This window comes from Geotrypetes seraphini, chromosome 5 (assembly GCF_902459505.1).
Source record: "Geotrypetes seraphini chromosome 5, aGeoSer1.1, whole genome shotgun sequence".
Classification (NCBI taxonomy): domain Eukaryota; kingdom Metazoa; phylum Chordata; class Amphibia; order Gymnophiona; family Dermophiidae; genus Geotrypetes; species Geotrypetes seraphini.
Window position 1 is genome coordinate 220243613 of NC_047088.1, and position 16179 is coordinate 220259791.

Below are 16179 nucleotides of genomic sequence, written 5' to 3' on the forward strand. Positions count from 1 at the left end.
GAATGTAAACGGGTTTTTACCAGAGCCTCTAATGTAAATATAAAATATAAATACTCAGCTGATGAGGACCCCCAAGCTATGTCAGCTGAGGACTTCCTCTGCAGGTGGCCGGGAGTTCCTTTTGCCCAACATTTCTGTTGCTGTCCATTGGTTCCTCCTACCATGGTCCAGCATTTATCTGTCTCTCATCCCCTGGACCCGTTCCTGCCCACCAGCTCCATGCCCAACATTTCTCCTTCAATCACTCCTCTCCAGCACCATGCCACATTTCTCCCTCCATTCCCTTCACCACTATGTCCAGCATTCTTCCCTCTTGCATCCCTTTCAACCTGTCCCACTGTTCCCTTTCCACCACAACCCTCTCATCTTTTTCTTCCCTATCATCTGTACCTCACTCCCTCCCTACAACCAAAAATTCTCCTCTTTTTTCCATTCCCCATGCACACCATCTCTCTTTCCCTCTCACTGACACACTCATGCCCAATTCTCCCTTTCTATTCCTTCCCCTACCTCAGTATCTTTTTCCCTCCCTTCCTCTGTCCTCTTCTCCCAAGTTCATGCCTTCTGTGTCCAAAAACACACTCCCTCCCTCCCTTCTGTGTCCCGCGTTTGGGCCCCTCCACTGTCCCAAGGCACTTTCTCCTAGTTATAATGCATGGGTGTCCGCTTGCTCCCTCCTTTTCTGCCCTCCTCCCACAAGACTGTACACCCCTGAAGTCAGAGCCACACTCTTTTGCAGGGCAGCGGGCCCTGCATGCGGCCAACGCAAAGCCTTCCCTCTGACGTCAGCTCTTACGTCAGGGGAAGAATTCTGAGTCGGCTACGAGTGGTGTATTAGGAGCGCTGCGGATGGAGGGCAGGAAAAGGAGACGTGCGCAAAGATATTCAAGCCCTTCAGCTCGAGCTGCTTCCAACCCCGCGGATCCGAAGGGGAAACCCACGGGTTCCTCATTGTCCCCGTGCAGCTCTCTAGTGTTGTATGCACTTGGCAGAGGGAGACCTGTGGAAATTCGCTGTCAGATATTGACTCAGTATGGACATAGCAACATGAATCAATGAAAGGTTTATGAGCGAATAAAAAGGTTTAAAGCGGGAAGTACAGGTGTAACCGACAAAGATCGTTCTGGTCACCCATCAACATCACATACACAAGAGCACATTGGCAGGGCAGATGTCTTGATTAGAGGAGACTGATGGAAAAAGGTGTCTCAATTGGCTGCAAATTTGGATATCAGATAATGCATGATGACTTTGGATACAGGAAAGTCTGCGCACAATGAATTCTCAAATAGCTTATTGATCTGCACAAGCAACAGTATGTGGAGGTTACAGCCCAGTTCTTGAGACAGTTTAAAGAGGATCTAAGTATTCTGGAGAGAATTGTCACTGCAGGTCTCGCCAAAACTTGCGGCAGCCAATCACTAGCGGCCCTCCACGGGGCAGGGGCACAGGAAGGCTGGTTCTGCTCCGGTTCACCGTTGGACAACCGGGGATCGTAAAAGGTGTGTGGAGGAGGTGGGAGGGAGGTGCAAGGCAGTTGGCTGGGACAGGAGGCAGGAGGGATCCCTTCTGTCCTGGCCCACTGGGGATTTTCATGGTACGGTGGAACCAGGACGGTGAGTAAACGCTTTTTGAGTCAGCCCTGCTCCTATTGTTTCATGTTTGTGGTCTAGTATATGTTATTGATTTGTAATATTATATCCCAAATTTTTAAACTGTACATTGCTTAGAAGTATTATAAGCGATATATTCAAATTTTAAAGAAACCTGAACCTGTGGGTGGGATCCTTCCTGTCCTAGCCCACTGCTGGCCCACCAGGTCTTATGGCAGACCCGGTGGAGGCCTGCAACAGGTTCGGGAGGGGGTCGGGTGGGCGCTGACCCGAATATAAGCTGAGACCCCCATTTTTGGGCTCCAAAATCAATAAAGGTAAAAGTTACGTTAGGCTTGGAAGGCATTTGGGGCATTCCTCACTGAATGTTTTGCTTTGGCTTGGTTTGAAAATGCAATATTATTATATGTGCATATATATATGGTTTACAAAGTTTCATGTAGATGGAACAAAGTTCTGATTTTTAAATAGGTAAATCATGACTTTTTACCTTCCTGAGTTACATTTCTAAAGTTGTTATTTTAAAGTGATTTCTTTTGGGGTAATATTTCCAAATGAATTGGTTTGCATATACTGTACCTTGAAAGGAATGAACTTTACTCGTAAGCCAGGGAATGTTCAGTATGATGTAAATTTGAAAAACACAAAGGGGCTGGGTGTAGAATAGAGGCTTTCCTCCTCTTTAAAAAATTTTTTGTGCCACTGTGGGGAAAACAGTTAAATGTTTCACTGATTTTTCAAATGCATGCATATGTTTTCAGATGACTCATCCAGTCATTCCTCACTATCCACCTATGGGAATACCTCCTATGGGTCAGAGACCACCAAACCTGGCACCAGTTTCACATGGAATGATGCCCCAAATGATGCCACCTATGAGTGGACCTCCAATGGGACAGGTAAACTAAATTTTATCTTTTTCACTTGAAAAATTGTTCTGTAGATAGTTACTGTGCTCTCTGAGCTGTACACCAACAGAAGTTACTATCTGTGTGAATTAGACTGGTAGCTTGGAGAGTACAGTGTTCTCCCCAGAAATTTTTTCCAGCTGGGTGGCATGAAAAAATAGCTGGGTGGGGCGGGACGGGGAAATTTGGTGGTGGGGAAAATTAACCCCCTCTTTTACTAAGGTGTGCTAGCGTTTTTAGCGCACACAAACCCCCATGTTACACGGGAAAACTAACGCCAGCTCAATGCTGGAGTTATCCCAGGACAAGCAGGCAGGTATTCTCACTAGTGGGTGACGTCATCCAACGGAGCCCTGATGCGGACATCTCACAAGCATACTTGCTTGTAGAAACTTTAGAAGTTTCGAGTTGCCCGCACCGCGCATGCGCAAGTGCCTACCCGCCCGATGTACTGGGTGCGTCTCCTCAGTTCTTACTTTTCCGCGGAGCCGAGAAGTCCGTCTTCGACTCTCTGCGCGAAGTAACTTCACTTGTGCCTTCTGAGTCCGCGGTTTTGGGTTCTTTTACTCATTATCGTTGGTTCGCATTGCGTTTTCTTGTTTTTCAAAAAAAAAAAAAATTTCTTCCGTTCGTTTGACCGGGCAGGCCACGTGGCCGTGGCCCTGCGGCTTTGATCTTGCGGCGGAACTTTTTCGGCCTATGTCCCGGCCTGTCACCGGTTTTAAAAAGTGTGTCAAGTGCCTGCGCGCGATTTCATTGACGGACCCTCATCGACGCTGTATTCAGTGTCTCGGGCCTCAACACCTTCCGAAATCGTGCCGGACTTGCTCCATACTTATAGCACGTGCTTTCAAGCGTTGCTGCATCTTGTGGGAGTCGCTGTTCAGCATGGAGGCGTAACCGGAGCTGTCCTCATCGCAGAGCGCCGCGCCTTCGGCTTCCGCTTCGACCTCTTTGGCCTCGAGTCTTCTCAAGCCTACCTCGTTCGTGCTGACTTCAACTCCGATGCCTGCTGCGGTGCCTTCCGCTGTCTCGGGTCAGGTAATGCAGCCTCCCATTCCTCCAGTGGTGCTCAAGGTGCCCAAGGCTTCTAAGCCCAAGCCCCTTGGCGGCTGAGACCGCGAAGTCCGTGCAGGAGGTCCCATTGCAGATGCGGATCCCTCCTTGCCGGCTTCGTTCCATGCCATGATGGAGAAGCGATTCGTTGAGCTCTTTACTAAGATTGGGATGACGCTTCTCTCCCAAATCCAGCCTGGGCACGCGGAGGCCTCCTGCGAGATCGAGCCACCTCCGGTGCCCCCTCGACGTACACTCTTGCTGCTGGGAGCCGAGTCTCGGCGAGTGTCTGGTCTGGCTTCGGGGCATGCTTCGCAAGGACTAGAGTCTTTGCCCATGCCGCCATCGATTCACTTGATGCATGGCGCTGAATCCTCCACACTGCCTGGAGCGGATCCTTCGTCCTCGATGCTGAGCCTCGAGGCTTGGCGGGTGCCTCGAGGGGCTTCTTCTCAGCCTCCTCTGCTTCGATCCATTGCCGCCAGCCCCATCTACTCGCTGGACGCCTCGTCTGGGACTTGCTCGCCTCGACGTTCGAGACCTGCTTCTAGCCACAGTTCTGGTCGTCGCTCGAGACATTCATCGAGGCATGCCTCGCCTCGTCGTAAGCAGCCCTTTAGGGAGTATTCTCCGCTGGCTTACTCGCCTCATCCTATGCCGGAGCTCGAGGACATCATGGGATCGTTCTCTCCCTGCCGAACCTCGGCCTCTGAGGATCAGGACGCCTCGACTTCATCGAGCCCTTCTCGAGGCCCGGCTCTGGCTGACCAACTGTCTTTCTCATCTTTCCTGCGTCAGATGGCGGTGGATCTTGATATTACCCTGGACTCGGGTTCCAAGTTTTCCAAGGAGTATTTGGAGACGATGCATCTTCCCCAACCTCCAGCTGAGTCTCTTCGTCTGCCTCTGCATAAGCTTCTGGACCAGACCTTCATGAGATGTTTCGAGACTCCTTACTCCATCCCCGCTGTCCCCGGGAAGTTGGATGCCAGGTACCGCATGGTGCACCATAAAGGCTTCGCCGGTGCACAGCTCTCTCACCAGTCACTCTTGGTAGAGACCTCCTTGAAGCGGTCTCATCCCTCCCAGGTCTATGCCTCCACTCCTCCTGGCTGGGAGGGCAAGACCATGGACAGATTTGGCAGGCGCATCTACCAGAACTCGATGATGACCTCTCGAGTCCTGAATTATAGGTTTCACTTTGCGACCTACTTTGAGTTTTTTCTCTCAATTCTACAGAAGTTTCTACCATATTTGGACCCTCAGGCTCACTTCGAGTACTCGGAAGTCCTGGCGTCGTTGTCCCAACTTCATCTGCAGATGATGCAATCGTCTTACGACGCTTTTGAACTCGCTGCGAGAGTTGCTGCTTGTTCGATGGCCATGCGATGCCTGGCGTGACTTCGGACCATTGATATGGACCCGAATCTCCAGGACAGGCTGGCGAACGTTCCATGTGCGGGAGCCGACCTCTTTGACGAGTCCATCGAGGCGGCAACGGAGAAGCTGTTGAAGCATGAGAAGTCATTTCAATCCATTCTACGTCAGAAGCCCAAGCCTGCTCTTGCTTGTCCGTCTTGCCCGCTTATGATCTATCAGCGGCGCTGCCCACCGAAGCAGGCGCCCACCATCCCGTCAACCTGTGAAGAGACAGCACCAGCAGAAGCCCCCACAAAAGCCTCAGCCTTCTGCTGTCCCCAAGGCCCCTCAGCCTTTTTGACTGTCTCATAGAGAGCATAACTTCCATTGTTCTGCCCTCCCCGGTTTTTCCCATCAGAGGTCGTCTCCATCATTTTTAACATCAATAGACGACTATTACCACTGACCTCTGGGTCCTTTCCATCGTAAGAGAGGGATACTTTCTTCAGTTCCATCAAGTTCCTCCGGAACATCCTCCAAGAAAGTATCCTTCCAACTTAACCCAGTCCGCCCTTCTTCTTCAGGAAGCTCAGACTTTGCTCCAGCTTCGTGCCGTCGAGCCGGTCCCTGTGGACCAACAGAACAAGGGTTTTTACTCCCGGTACTTCCTTGTTCCGAAGAAGCGGGCGACCTGCGTCCTATTTTGGACCTCAGGTTGCTCAACAAGTTTCTGGTCAGGGAGAAGTTTCACATGTTGATCCTGGCTTCTCTCTATCCCCTCCTCGAACAGAACGACTGGTTATGCTCTTTGGATATCAAGGAGACCTACACACACATTCCCATCCATCCGGCCTCCCGTTAGTACCTCAGATTTCGGGTGGGCCTCGTCACCCAGAGTATTCACCAAGTGCCTGGTTATGGTGGCCGCAGCTCTCAGGAACCATGGTCTTCAAGTATTTCCATACCTTGACGACTGGCTCATCAAAGATTCCACGTCTCCAGGAGTCGTCGTAGCGACCCATCGGACTATCTGGTTCCTGCAAAGTCTGGGATTCGAAATCAACTTTCCCAAATCCCATCTACAGCCGTCTCAGAATCTTCAATTCATCGGGGCCGTTCTGGACACGGTCCAACTCAGAGCATTTCTTCCTCAACAACATCTGGAGGCTCTTCTCCATCTTTGCCATTCAGTGTCCTCTGGCCCATCCATCTCGGCGAGACACATGATGGTTCTTCTGGGTCACATGGCTTCCACAGTACACGTGACTCCTTTTGCCAGACTTCACCTCAGAATTCCTCAGTGGACCCTGGCATCTCAAAGGACGCAGGTTTCCGACCCTCTGACTCGACACATTCAGGTCACTGCTGCTCTGACACAGTCTCTTCGCTGGTGGATGCTCTCTTCCAATCTATCCAGAGGCTTACTTTTTCACACACACACCCCCCCCCCCATCAGAAGGTACTCACGACCGATTCTTCAACTTACGCTTGGGGGGCTCATCTAGATGATCTCCGTACTCAAGGCTATTGGACCAGCACAGATCGTCAGTGTCACATCAATCTACTGGAACTCAGGGCGATTTTCAATGCTCTCAATGCTTTTCAGCATCTACTTCACGACCGTGTAGTCCTCATTTGTACGGACAATCAGGTCGCAATGTATTATGTTAACAAGCAAGGCGGCACGGGATCTGCCTCCCTCTGTCAGGAAGCTCTGAAAGTTTGGGATTGGGCAGTTCGCCACAACACCTTCCTCAAAGCTGTCTACATTCAGGGGGCGGACAATGCCTTAGCGGACAACTTGTATCGTCTTCTACAGCCTCACGAATGGACTCTCCATTCCACGCCCCTTCATCACATCTTCTCTCAGTGGGGAATGCCTCAGATAGACCTCTTTGTAGCCCCCCACAACTACAAACTGCCTCAGTTCTGCTCCAAGATCTACACTCCTCATCGCCTCGAGGCAGATGCTTTTCTTCTGGATTGGACGAATCTTTTTCTATATGCGTTTCCTCCATTCCCTCTCATTCAAAAGACGCTGGTCAAGCTGAAGACAGACCATGCCACCATGATTCTGGTTGCTCCTCGGTGGCCCAGACATCCCTGGTACTCCCTTCTTCTTCAACTCAGCAGCAGGGAGCCATACCTTCTACCAGTTTTTCCCTCTCTGCTTACATAGCATCAGGGATCTCTGCTTCATCCCAACCTGCAGTTTCTACACATGACAGCTTGGTTCCTTTCAACGTAATTCCTCTCCAGTTTTCTCAATCTGTGAGGGATGTTTTGGAAGATTCAAGGAAGCCTACTACTAGACAATGCTATCACCAAAAATGGACTAGATTTTCTACTTGTTGTTTTTCTCATCATAAGGAGCCTCAACATTCCTCCTTATCTTCAGTTTTGGACTATCTGTTGCACCTTTCTCATTCTGGCCTCAAGTCTACATCAATACGAGTCCATCTGACCAATTGCTGCTTGCCATCAGCCTATTGAGGGGAAACCTCTCTCTGCTCATCCTGTGGTTTCCAGATTCATGAAAGGACTTTTCAATGTCAAACCTCCTCTCAAACCGCCTCCTGTGGTTTGGGATCTCAATCTTGTTCTTTCTCAGCTGATGAAACCTCCATTTGAACCAATGGCCAAAGCTCATCTGAAATATCTCACTTGGAAAGTGGTATTTCTCATTGGCCTCACTTCTGCTAGACGAGCTAGTGAGCTCCAAGCATTAGCTGCGGATCCACCTTTTACAGTGTTCCATCATGACAAGGTAGTTCTTCGCACTCATCCGAAGTTCCTTCCTAAAGTGGTTTCTGAATTTCATCTCAACCAATCCATTGTTCTTCTAGTGTTTTTTCCAAAGCCTCATTCTCATCCTGGAGAATCAGCTCTTCATACTCTGGACTGTAAACGTGCTTTGGCTTTCTATTTGGAACGCACCAAACCACACAGAACTGCTCCTCAACTTTTTGTCTCCTTTGATCCAAACAAGTTGGGCCATCCTATTTCTAAGCGTACCATCTCCAACTGAATGGCAGCTTGTATCTCTTTCTGCTATGCCCAGGCTGGATTACCCCTTCACAATAAAGTCACAGCCCATAAGGTCAAAGCAATGGCAGCTTCTGTAGCTTTCCTCAGATCTACTCCTATTGAGGAAATTTGTAAAGCTGCTGCCTGGTCCTCGGTTCATACTTTCACTTCTCACTATTTTCTGGATACTTTCTCCAGATGGGATGGACAGTTTGGCCAAACAGTATTGCAAAATTTATTCTCCTAAGTTGCCAACTCTCCCACCATCCCACTTTGGTTAGCTTGGAGGTCACCCACTTGTGAGAATACCTCCCTGCTTGTCCTGGGATAAAGCATAATTACTTACCGTAACAGTTGTTATCCAGGGACAACAGGCAGCTATTCTCACATACCACCCACCTCCCCGGTTGGCTTCTCTGCTGGCTATCTGAACTGAGGAGACGTGCCCTGCGGTGGGCGGGAAGGCACTTGCGCATGCGCGGTGCAGGCGACTTGAAACTTCGAGTTTCTTCAAGCAAGTCTGCTTGTTAGGCGTCCGCATCGGGGCTCCGTCAGATGACGTCACCCACTTATGAGAATAGCTGCCTGCTGTCCCTGGATAACAACCTGTTATGGTAAGTAACTGTGCTTTTTGGAAACAGAAAACTGGGCTAGATGGACCATTGGTCTAATCCAGTATGGATGTTCTTATGTCTTATCTGATTTTAGTTTGCGATACTATTCAAGTTTAATAAAAGTTTGATTTTATTGCATTATCAAATAATTTCATTGCAATGTACAAAATTAAAATATGAGTAGTACATGACAAAGCAATTTGTTTAGGTGGACAGAGGATCCAACAATAGACAAACGGTTAATACGGGTAATTTGAAACATTAGGGAAGAGTGAAGAACTACAATAAGTAAGATAAAGGAACAAAAAAGGGAAATAACAATAGGATAGGTCAAATCTAAAATTAGTGGTCTCATAGTTTTAATACATCGAATGCATCCTTGTTCTGAAGTCCCATCCTTGAAGACCTCAGTCCAGAGTTCTGGATGTATTTTGTGCTTCCTTTTCACTACTTCTATTGCCACCTGCTGGTAGGAAGGGATTATATCCATTGGTTCTGAACAGTGTCGCTGACTAAAGAAAATAAAATTACGAGGTAAGACATAATTTCTCATTCTGTATTGCTATCTATGTTGTAGTAATAATTTAATTTAATTTTGGTTAAGCAGAGTATAATATGTCAGAAACAGTTCTAGGCAGTGTACAATAAGAAAATAGAATACATGTAGACATTGGTTAATTCTGTCTTTTTTGTTTTTGGGTTTTTTTTTTTTTTTTTTAATAATTTAAAAATTTTTTTTTTAATTCTTTGTTTTGTAGTTGCCTGGAATGCATCCATCTGTGATGTCTGGACTGATGATGCCTCATATACCTCAGGGTCCCATACAGCCTGCGGTACCGGTAAATGTATTTTCTTATTTTCATTTTTTCTTTTCTCCTGTGGTTTATTTTTAAGTACACAGCTTATTTGTAAGTGTTCCTTAGTGTGTCACAAATCAATCCAGAACATGTTGGTTATTTCAGTTAACCAGTGAATAGAGGTAAAGGAAGAAGGTATTTTTTTTGTGATTGTCCTTAAGAGTAATATGCATCAATAGAACACTCAGTATTTCTCTGACTCCAGAGGATGATGACAGGGCTGTGTAGCTGAGGAGCTGCATAATTTATCCTCTTCTCCTGAACTAGTTTATTCTAGTTTTGTTAAGCTAAAATTTCTTCTCAGTGTGGGACTAAAAACTGCAATTTCGCCATACTTTCTGTGTTCATTTGCTCTTAATGAACTATTGCTTTTAAAAAAAAAAATTATTACGACACAGCACTGGCTGTAGCATTATTTAGTTCTGTCTTCCCGCCAGTCTACCATTTTATTTTCTTGTGTGTCCTCCTTGTACAGGTGATGAGCCTTTTCAGGTGGTGGTTCTTTCAAACTCATGGGTAAATGAAGAAGTTAGCCAGTGTAAACCTCAAGGACATAATTTCTTTTTAGATTTGTGTATGGCTGATAAAGAACCAACCGAGATCTAGTTCAGTGGCTCAGGTTACGCTTCATTTCCATCTTGAGATAATGGTAGCTGTTCCCTTCATCTCCAGTGTGGAGCAGTGCAGAGATAATAAGATTCTCTTATTTTGTTCTTTGTTCTTTCCTAAATGTTAATGGAGCATAAATGCTAGCTCTGCCTCTTTTATATGTTCACCCAAATTTATTTTTCTGAGCTCTACCGAGTAGATGCTCGCCTACCTCAATACTCATTGAGTAATTCTGCATGCCAGTTGGCAGAAACTGAATACTCGTATCTGCGAAATGAAGCCTAATATGCCCCAGGTTGTATTGAGCTTCAAGCTTTTTAGATTTTCAAAAGAACTAATAATTCCTTTGCCATTTATTACTGACAAATTACAGCCTTATTGTGTTTAGATTTTTTACTTCTAGTAAGTTGTGTTGGTTTTCTTTGTTAGGGAATTAAATCTTTTTGGGCACATTTCTGGGATCTTTTTCCAAGGCTGAAATTTACATACCTAGTATTTATGAGCATCTTTGTCTCAAACTGCTAAGGATTTGTTTGGTTGGAATATAGTTGCCTAATTCTTCACCTCCAATAATTCAGTTTCAGATGAATAACTTTCCTACCCCTCTTCTCTCTATTGTCCCATGCCAATTCTTTTGTAAACCGCCTAGAACTGAAAGGTATTGGCGAGATAGACAACACAAATGTAAATTAATGTTTATATTTTTACAGGCAGGAGTAAGCAACATGGATGCACCTGTAGGTAAGTGAAATATAGAATTTTGTTGTTTACATGCTTATCTTTTACATTTAGGCTATTCCAATTTCCAGATCATTTATAAATAAATTAAATAGCACTAGTGCCAGTACGGATCCCTGTGGCACTCCACTATTTATTCTCCTTCACTGAGAAAAATGGCCATTTAACCCTGTTTTCTATCTGATAATCAATTCCTAATCCATAACTGAACATTGCCTCCTATCCCATGGCTCTTTAATTTTCTCAGGAGCCTCTCATGAGGAACTTTGTCAAAAGCTTTCTGAAAATCTAGATATATACTGAATTACAGTTACCGGATGCTAGGATCCACCTTGGGGATTAGCACCCAAGAAAAGGATCTGGGTGTCATTGTAGACAATATGATGAAATTTTCTGCCCAATGTGCGGCGGCAGCCAAAAAAGCAAATAGGATGCTAGGAATTATTAAAAAAGGGACGGTTAACAAGACTAAGAATGTTATAATGCCCCTGTATCGCTCCATAGTGCGACCTCATCTGGAGTATTGCGTTCAGTTCTGGTCTCCTTATCTCAAGAAAGATATAGTGGCGTTAGAAAAGGTTCAAAGAAGAGCGACCAAGATGATAAAGGGGATGAACTCCTCTCGTATGAGGAAAGACTAAAACGGTTAGGGCTTTTCAGCTTGGAAAAGAGATGGCTGAGGGGAGATATGATTGAAGTCTACAAAATCCTGAGCGGAGTAAAACGGGTACAAGTGGATCGATTTTTCACTCTGTCAAAAATACAAAGGCTAGGGGACATTCGATGAAGTTACAGGAAAATACTTTTAAAACCAATTGGAAGAAATTTTTTTTCACTCAGAGAATAGTTAAGCTCTGGAACATGTTGCCAGAGGTTGTGGTAAGAACGGATATCGTAGCTGGTTGTAAGAAAGGTTTGGACAAGTTCCTGGAGGAAAAATCCATAGTCTGTTATTGAGAAAAACACGGGGGAAGTCACTGCTTGCCCTGTATCGGTAGCATGGAATATTGCCACGCATTAGTGACCTGAATTGGCCACCGTGGGAATGGGCTACTGTATTCTTCCTTTGGATTAAAAGTGCCATAGTAAATCTAAGTCATTTTGTAATAATATATTTCTTACTTTTGTGTTTGTTTTTCCTTTTAGGTGCAACAGCAGGTGCTCAAGTAAGTGAAAATGCAACTTATTTCTAGTAGAATTAGAAATAAGCAGTGGAGATAAACTCAGGTTTTGTACAACTAGAGGTACCTTCTTTAATTATAGATGAAATATTTAGGAATAATAAAAATGATTATCCTAGGATAGTGTTTCTCAACTTCTTTAAGCTAAATACCCCCTAAGGCTAAAGAACCCCTCCTAAACTCCGCCCATGACCCCACCCCCATAATAATAGTACTAATTGTAAAGTGATTTCTTCCATCCATTTTTCATATTTACACAATATAATCTTATTAATACTTAAAAAAACACAAAGCACACTATCTGCAGAAAAAAAATTAATCATTTATTTTCAGGGTTTTTTTCAAAGAGGTCAAGGCAGATGACTTTAAAATATGCAATCAGTAACAACTATAGAAAAATAGACAAATATAGAGCAAAATATAGACAGCAGATATAAATTCACAAAACTGACACATTTTGATCACTAAATTGAAAATAAAATTATTTTTCCTACCTTTTCTGGTGCTTTCATGAGTCTTTGGTTGCATTTCCTTCTGACTGTTCATCCAATATTTATTTCTTTCTGCCTCCTGCATGCTTCCTCTCCTCCGGACCCCTTTCTCTTCCCCAACCAACATCTCTCTCTCTCTTTCACTCTTTATCTCTCTCTTTCACTCTCTCTCTCACTCTTTATCTCTCTCTTTCACTCTTTCACTCTCTCTCTCACTCTTTATCTCTCTCTTTTACTCTCTCTCTCTCTCACTCTTTATCTCTCTCTTTCACTCTCTCTCTCTCACTTTTTCCTCTACCCCTATTGGCAATATGTCTCCCTCTCTCACTGTCCCTCCATCTTGAGAGATCAAGGCATCTCTCCCACCACATCTACTGCCACATCCAACATTTCTCCTTCTCTCATCCCCCAGATCATGTACAGCTTTTTTCACCACTGCCTGTAAGTCAGTGCCTGCATCCCTGCATGGAGTTTCTGCTGGGGGAAGATGGAGTAGTCGAGATCCACAAAGTAACAGGGTTGGGGGTGGATGGTGGTGTAGCAGGCAGGGAGGGATCTCTGGCAGTGGCTTCTGCAGAGGGTGGACAGGGAGGGATCCCCAGCGGCGGGCAGGAAATGTTCCCCCAACGAGCAGTACACTTACCGCGTGTTGAGAAACACTGTCCTAGGACAAGCAGGCAGCATATTCTCACATATGGGTGATGTCATCCACAGAGCCCAGTACGGACAGTTTGACAAGTGAACTATCACTTTAAGTTTTTAGAAATTTTGCAACTGCCCGCACTGTGCATGCTCAACTGCCTTCCTGCCCGCTGAGGCTCACGGCGCCTCAGTTCTTCGTTTTCCATGGAGTGAAGAAGTACTGTTTGGCTGTACTCCATTCAGCTTAAGTTTACTTTCCTGCTTTTATGTAATTTTTTTTCTTTGGTTTTTTTTTTTTCTCTCATACACAATTGAGTTCAATCTTGCTGAACTAATTTTTCCGTCTATGTTGAAATTATTGATGGGTTTTAAGAAGCGTGGCAGATGTCAGCGGTCTATTTTTGTTGCGGACCCTCATAATTAGTGTCTGCAATATTTAGGGCTGAACATAAAATTGAAACTTGTCCATATTTAAAGTCGCGCTCTCTTAAAGCCCTTCGTGCCCAGCAGGAGCAATTGTTCGGCACTACCATGGATGTCACCAAATCTTCACAGGCGTCGACATCAAAAACTCCGGCATCGGCTGTGACATCACGAGAGATTCCGGCATCGGGGAAGCCAGCTAGGAAGCCACCCACTTCCAAACAAGCATCGCAGGCCTCTACAGCAGTGGTTCCCAACCCTATCCTGGAGGACCACCAGGACAATCGTTTTTTCAGGCTAGCCCTAATGAATATACATGAGAGAGATTTGCATATAATGGAAGTGATAGGCATGCAAATCTGCTCCATGCATATTCATTAGGGCTAGCCAGAAAACCTGATTGGCCTGGTGGTCCTCCAGGACAGGGTTGGGAACCACTGCTCTACAGCATCGAGTCCCTTGATGCAGACCAAACAACGACGCTCTCCAACTTCTCAGGTTGTCTCTCCTACATAGTGTGCATCCTCATCAAGGTCACCCACTCCAAGACAACCTGCTGCACCAACTGCTGCACCAACTGTTGAGCCATCAGTACCAGTGCCGCCTTTTAGGGAGAAATTTAGTGAGTTCTTCCAGAGGGGAGCTTGGTAATATATTTAAACTGCACTGCATGCCAGTGTTAGCATCGACTCCCTCGGTATCGGCCCAGCTTGAGCATAGCACTACAGAGCCTCAAGGTACCGCTTTCAGATATCCATTGGAACATCAAACTCCTCAGGGACCTCCTGTGAGACAATGTTGTTCCCCTTCTCAACAACGTTTACCTTCCAGACATCGATCTTCACACCGATGTTCTCATGCGTCTCCTCTACTTCGAAGCATCGACTTCAGAGTGTTCAACTTCAAGATATCATTGCTTCTCATCGCATCGATCTCGCACTTCGAAGCTTAAGAGAGACACTCATCGGTCCTCTTCCTCGTTTTCATCAGATCAGTACCGAAGATGTCAAAAATCTTCTCTTAGCCAATGTTTTCCTCAATGCACAGTGTCTCCAAGCCTTCTATATGATTCAGGTTTGCGTTCTGACTCAGATCGTTCACTTACTTTATCTGCACTTGAGTTTTATGGAATTCCTTCAGAACAGTCGCCACAAAAAATGCCTCCTGGAAGAAAATCTCCTTCAGAAAGACTTTCTTTTACTACATACATTAGCCCGCTAGGCAAATTCCTACCTGTTAAATTGGAAACTGACACTGGTCATAGTGTGGAGTACTTGGAGGCTTTGCACTATGATGAACCTCCCAAAGAACTCCTCAAGTTACCGTTACATGGCATTCTTAAAGAGACACTTTTAAAAATTGGGAAATGCCTTTAACTATCATGGTAGCTCCAAGAAAACTTGATTCCCTATACAGAATCATTTCTTGTCCAGGGTTTGATAAGCCACAACTTCAGCATCAATCATTAGTGGTGGAATCAATCCTTTAAAAAATCTTCCAATGCAAAAGTTTATGCCTCAGCATCTCCAGGTAGGGAGGGCCATACTATAGACAAATTTGGACGTTGCTTTTATCAGAATTCCATGCTAATGAACAAGATCCTTAATTATAATTTCTACATTTCCTATTATTTAAAACTGGCAAGACAATTGCCTAACTTTGACCAGTATGTTCCTTCACCGCATCTTGCGCAATATCAATAGATTGTACGTACTCTTTCACAGTGTAGACAGTATATAGCAAGATCAGCCTAGGATGCTTTTGATATGTCATCTAGAGCAGTGTTCTTCAACCTTTTTACACCCGTGGACCGGCAGAAAAAAAAGAATTATTTTGTGGACCGACAAACTACTAGGACTAAAATTTAAAAACCCCGTTTCCGCCCCATCTCAACGAGCTCGGTCCCCACAAATCATCTGATCCCATCCACACAAGCCTCAGTTATGATTTTATATTGAATGTATTTTATTAAAGTATAAAAAGAAACAATATTCTGTACAATTGTCATTTTATAAATACAAATAATTCAGAGCAAGGATCAACAAAACCCCTGTCTCCCCTCCCCTTCACATATATCCCCTCTACTATCAAGAAAACTGAATAAGCCAAATTATTACAGAATGCTACACAGAAATATCATGCTAACAGAATACTGCAGTCACACATGACAGGAATAGTTTTAGGGGAGTGCAACTAGGGCAACTGCCCCCTGGTCAGAGAGCGCCCTAAGCCAGCTGGAAGCTAAAGAAGCACTGCCTGGGTTTTGCAGTCCCCAGTTATGTCTAACATCAGCTCTAGCAGGATATATATTTCAAATCTGATATATTCTAATCACAAAATAGAAATAAAATTATTTTTTTCTACCTTTTGTCATCTCTGGTTTCTGCTTTCAATCTTCTTTTCACTCTCTTCCTTCCAGCGTCTGCCCTCTCTTTCTCTTCAATCCAGCATCTGCCCCTTCCATCCACTGTCTGTCCTCTCCCCCTTCCATATGGTATCTGTCTTCTTTCTATGCCCCTCTCCCCTTTCCATCCAGCTTGTACCCCTCTCTCCTTTTTACATGATTCATTCCAGCTTCATTGCTCTCTTCATTTTTATCTCTCCTACACCAGATCTATCATCGTTGTCCCTCTCTGCTTATTTTTCTGCTGACCCCTTCCT

At 45.1% G+C, this 16179-nt stretch overlaps 1 protein-coding gene across 1 annotated transcript in view; it reads left to right on the forward strand.

The window, feature by feature from the left end:
• The window catches only part of PRPF40A (pre-mRNA processing factor 40 homolog A), a 235613-nt gene that overhangs the window by 22993 nt on the left and 196441 nt on the right, over positions 1 to 16179 (forward strand). Inside the window, 4 exon segments of the mRNA XM_033944203.1 lie at positions 2375 to 2512; positions 9336 to 9416; positions 10754 to 10784; positions 11928 to 11947. Coding sequence (XP_033800094.1) covers positions 2375 to 2512; positions 9336 to 9416; positions 10754 to 10784; positions 11928 to 11947 — 270 coding nt within the window.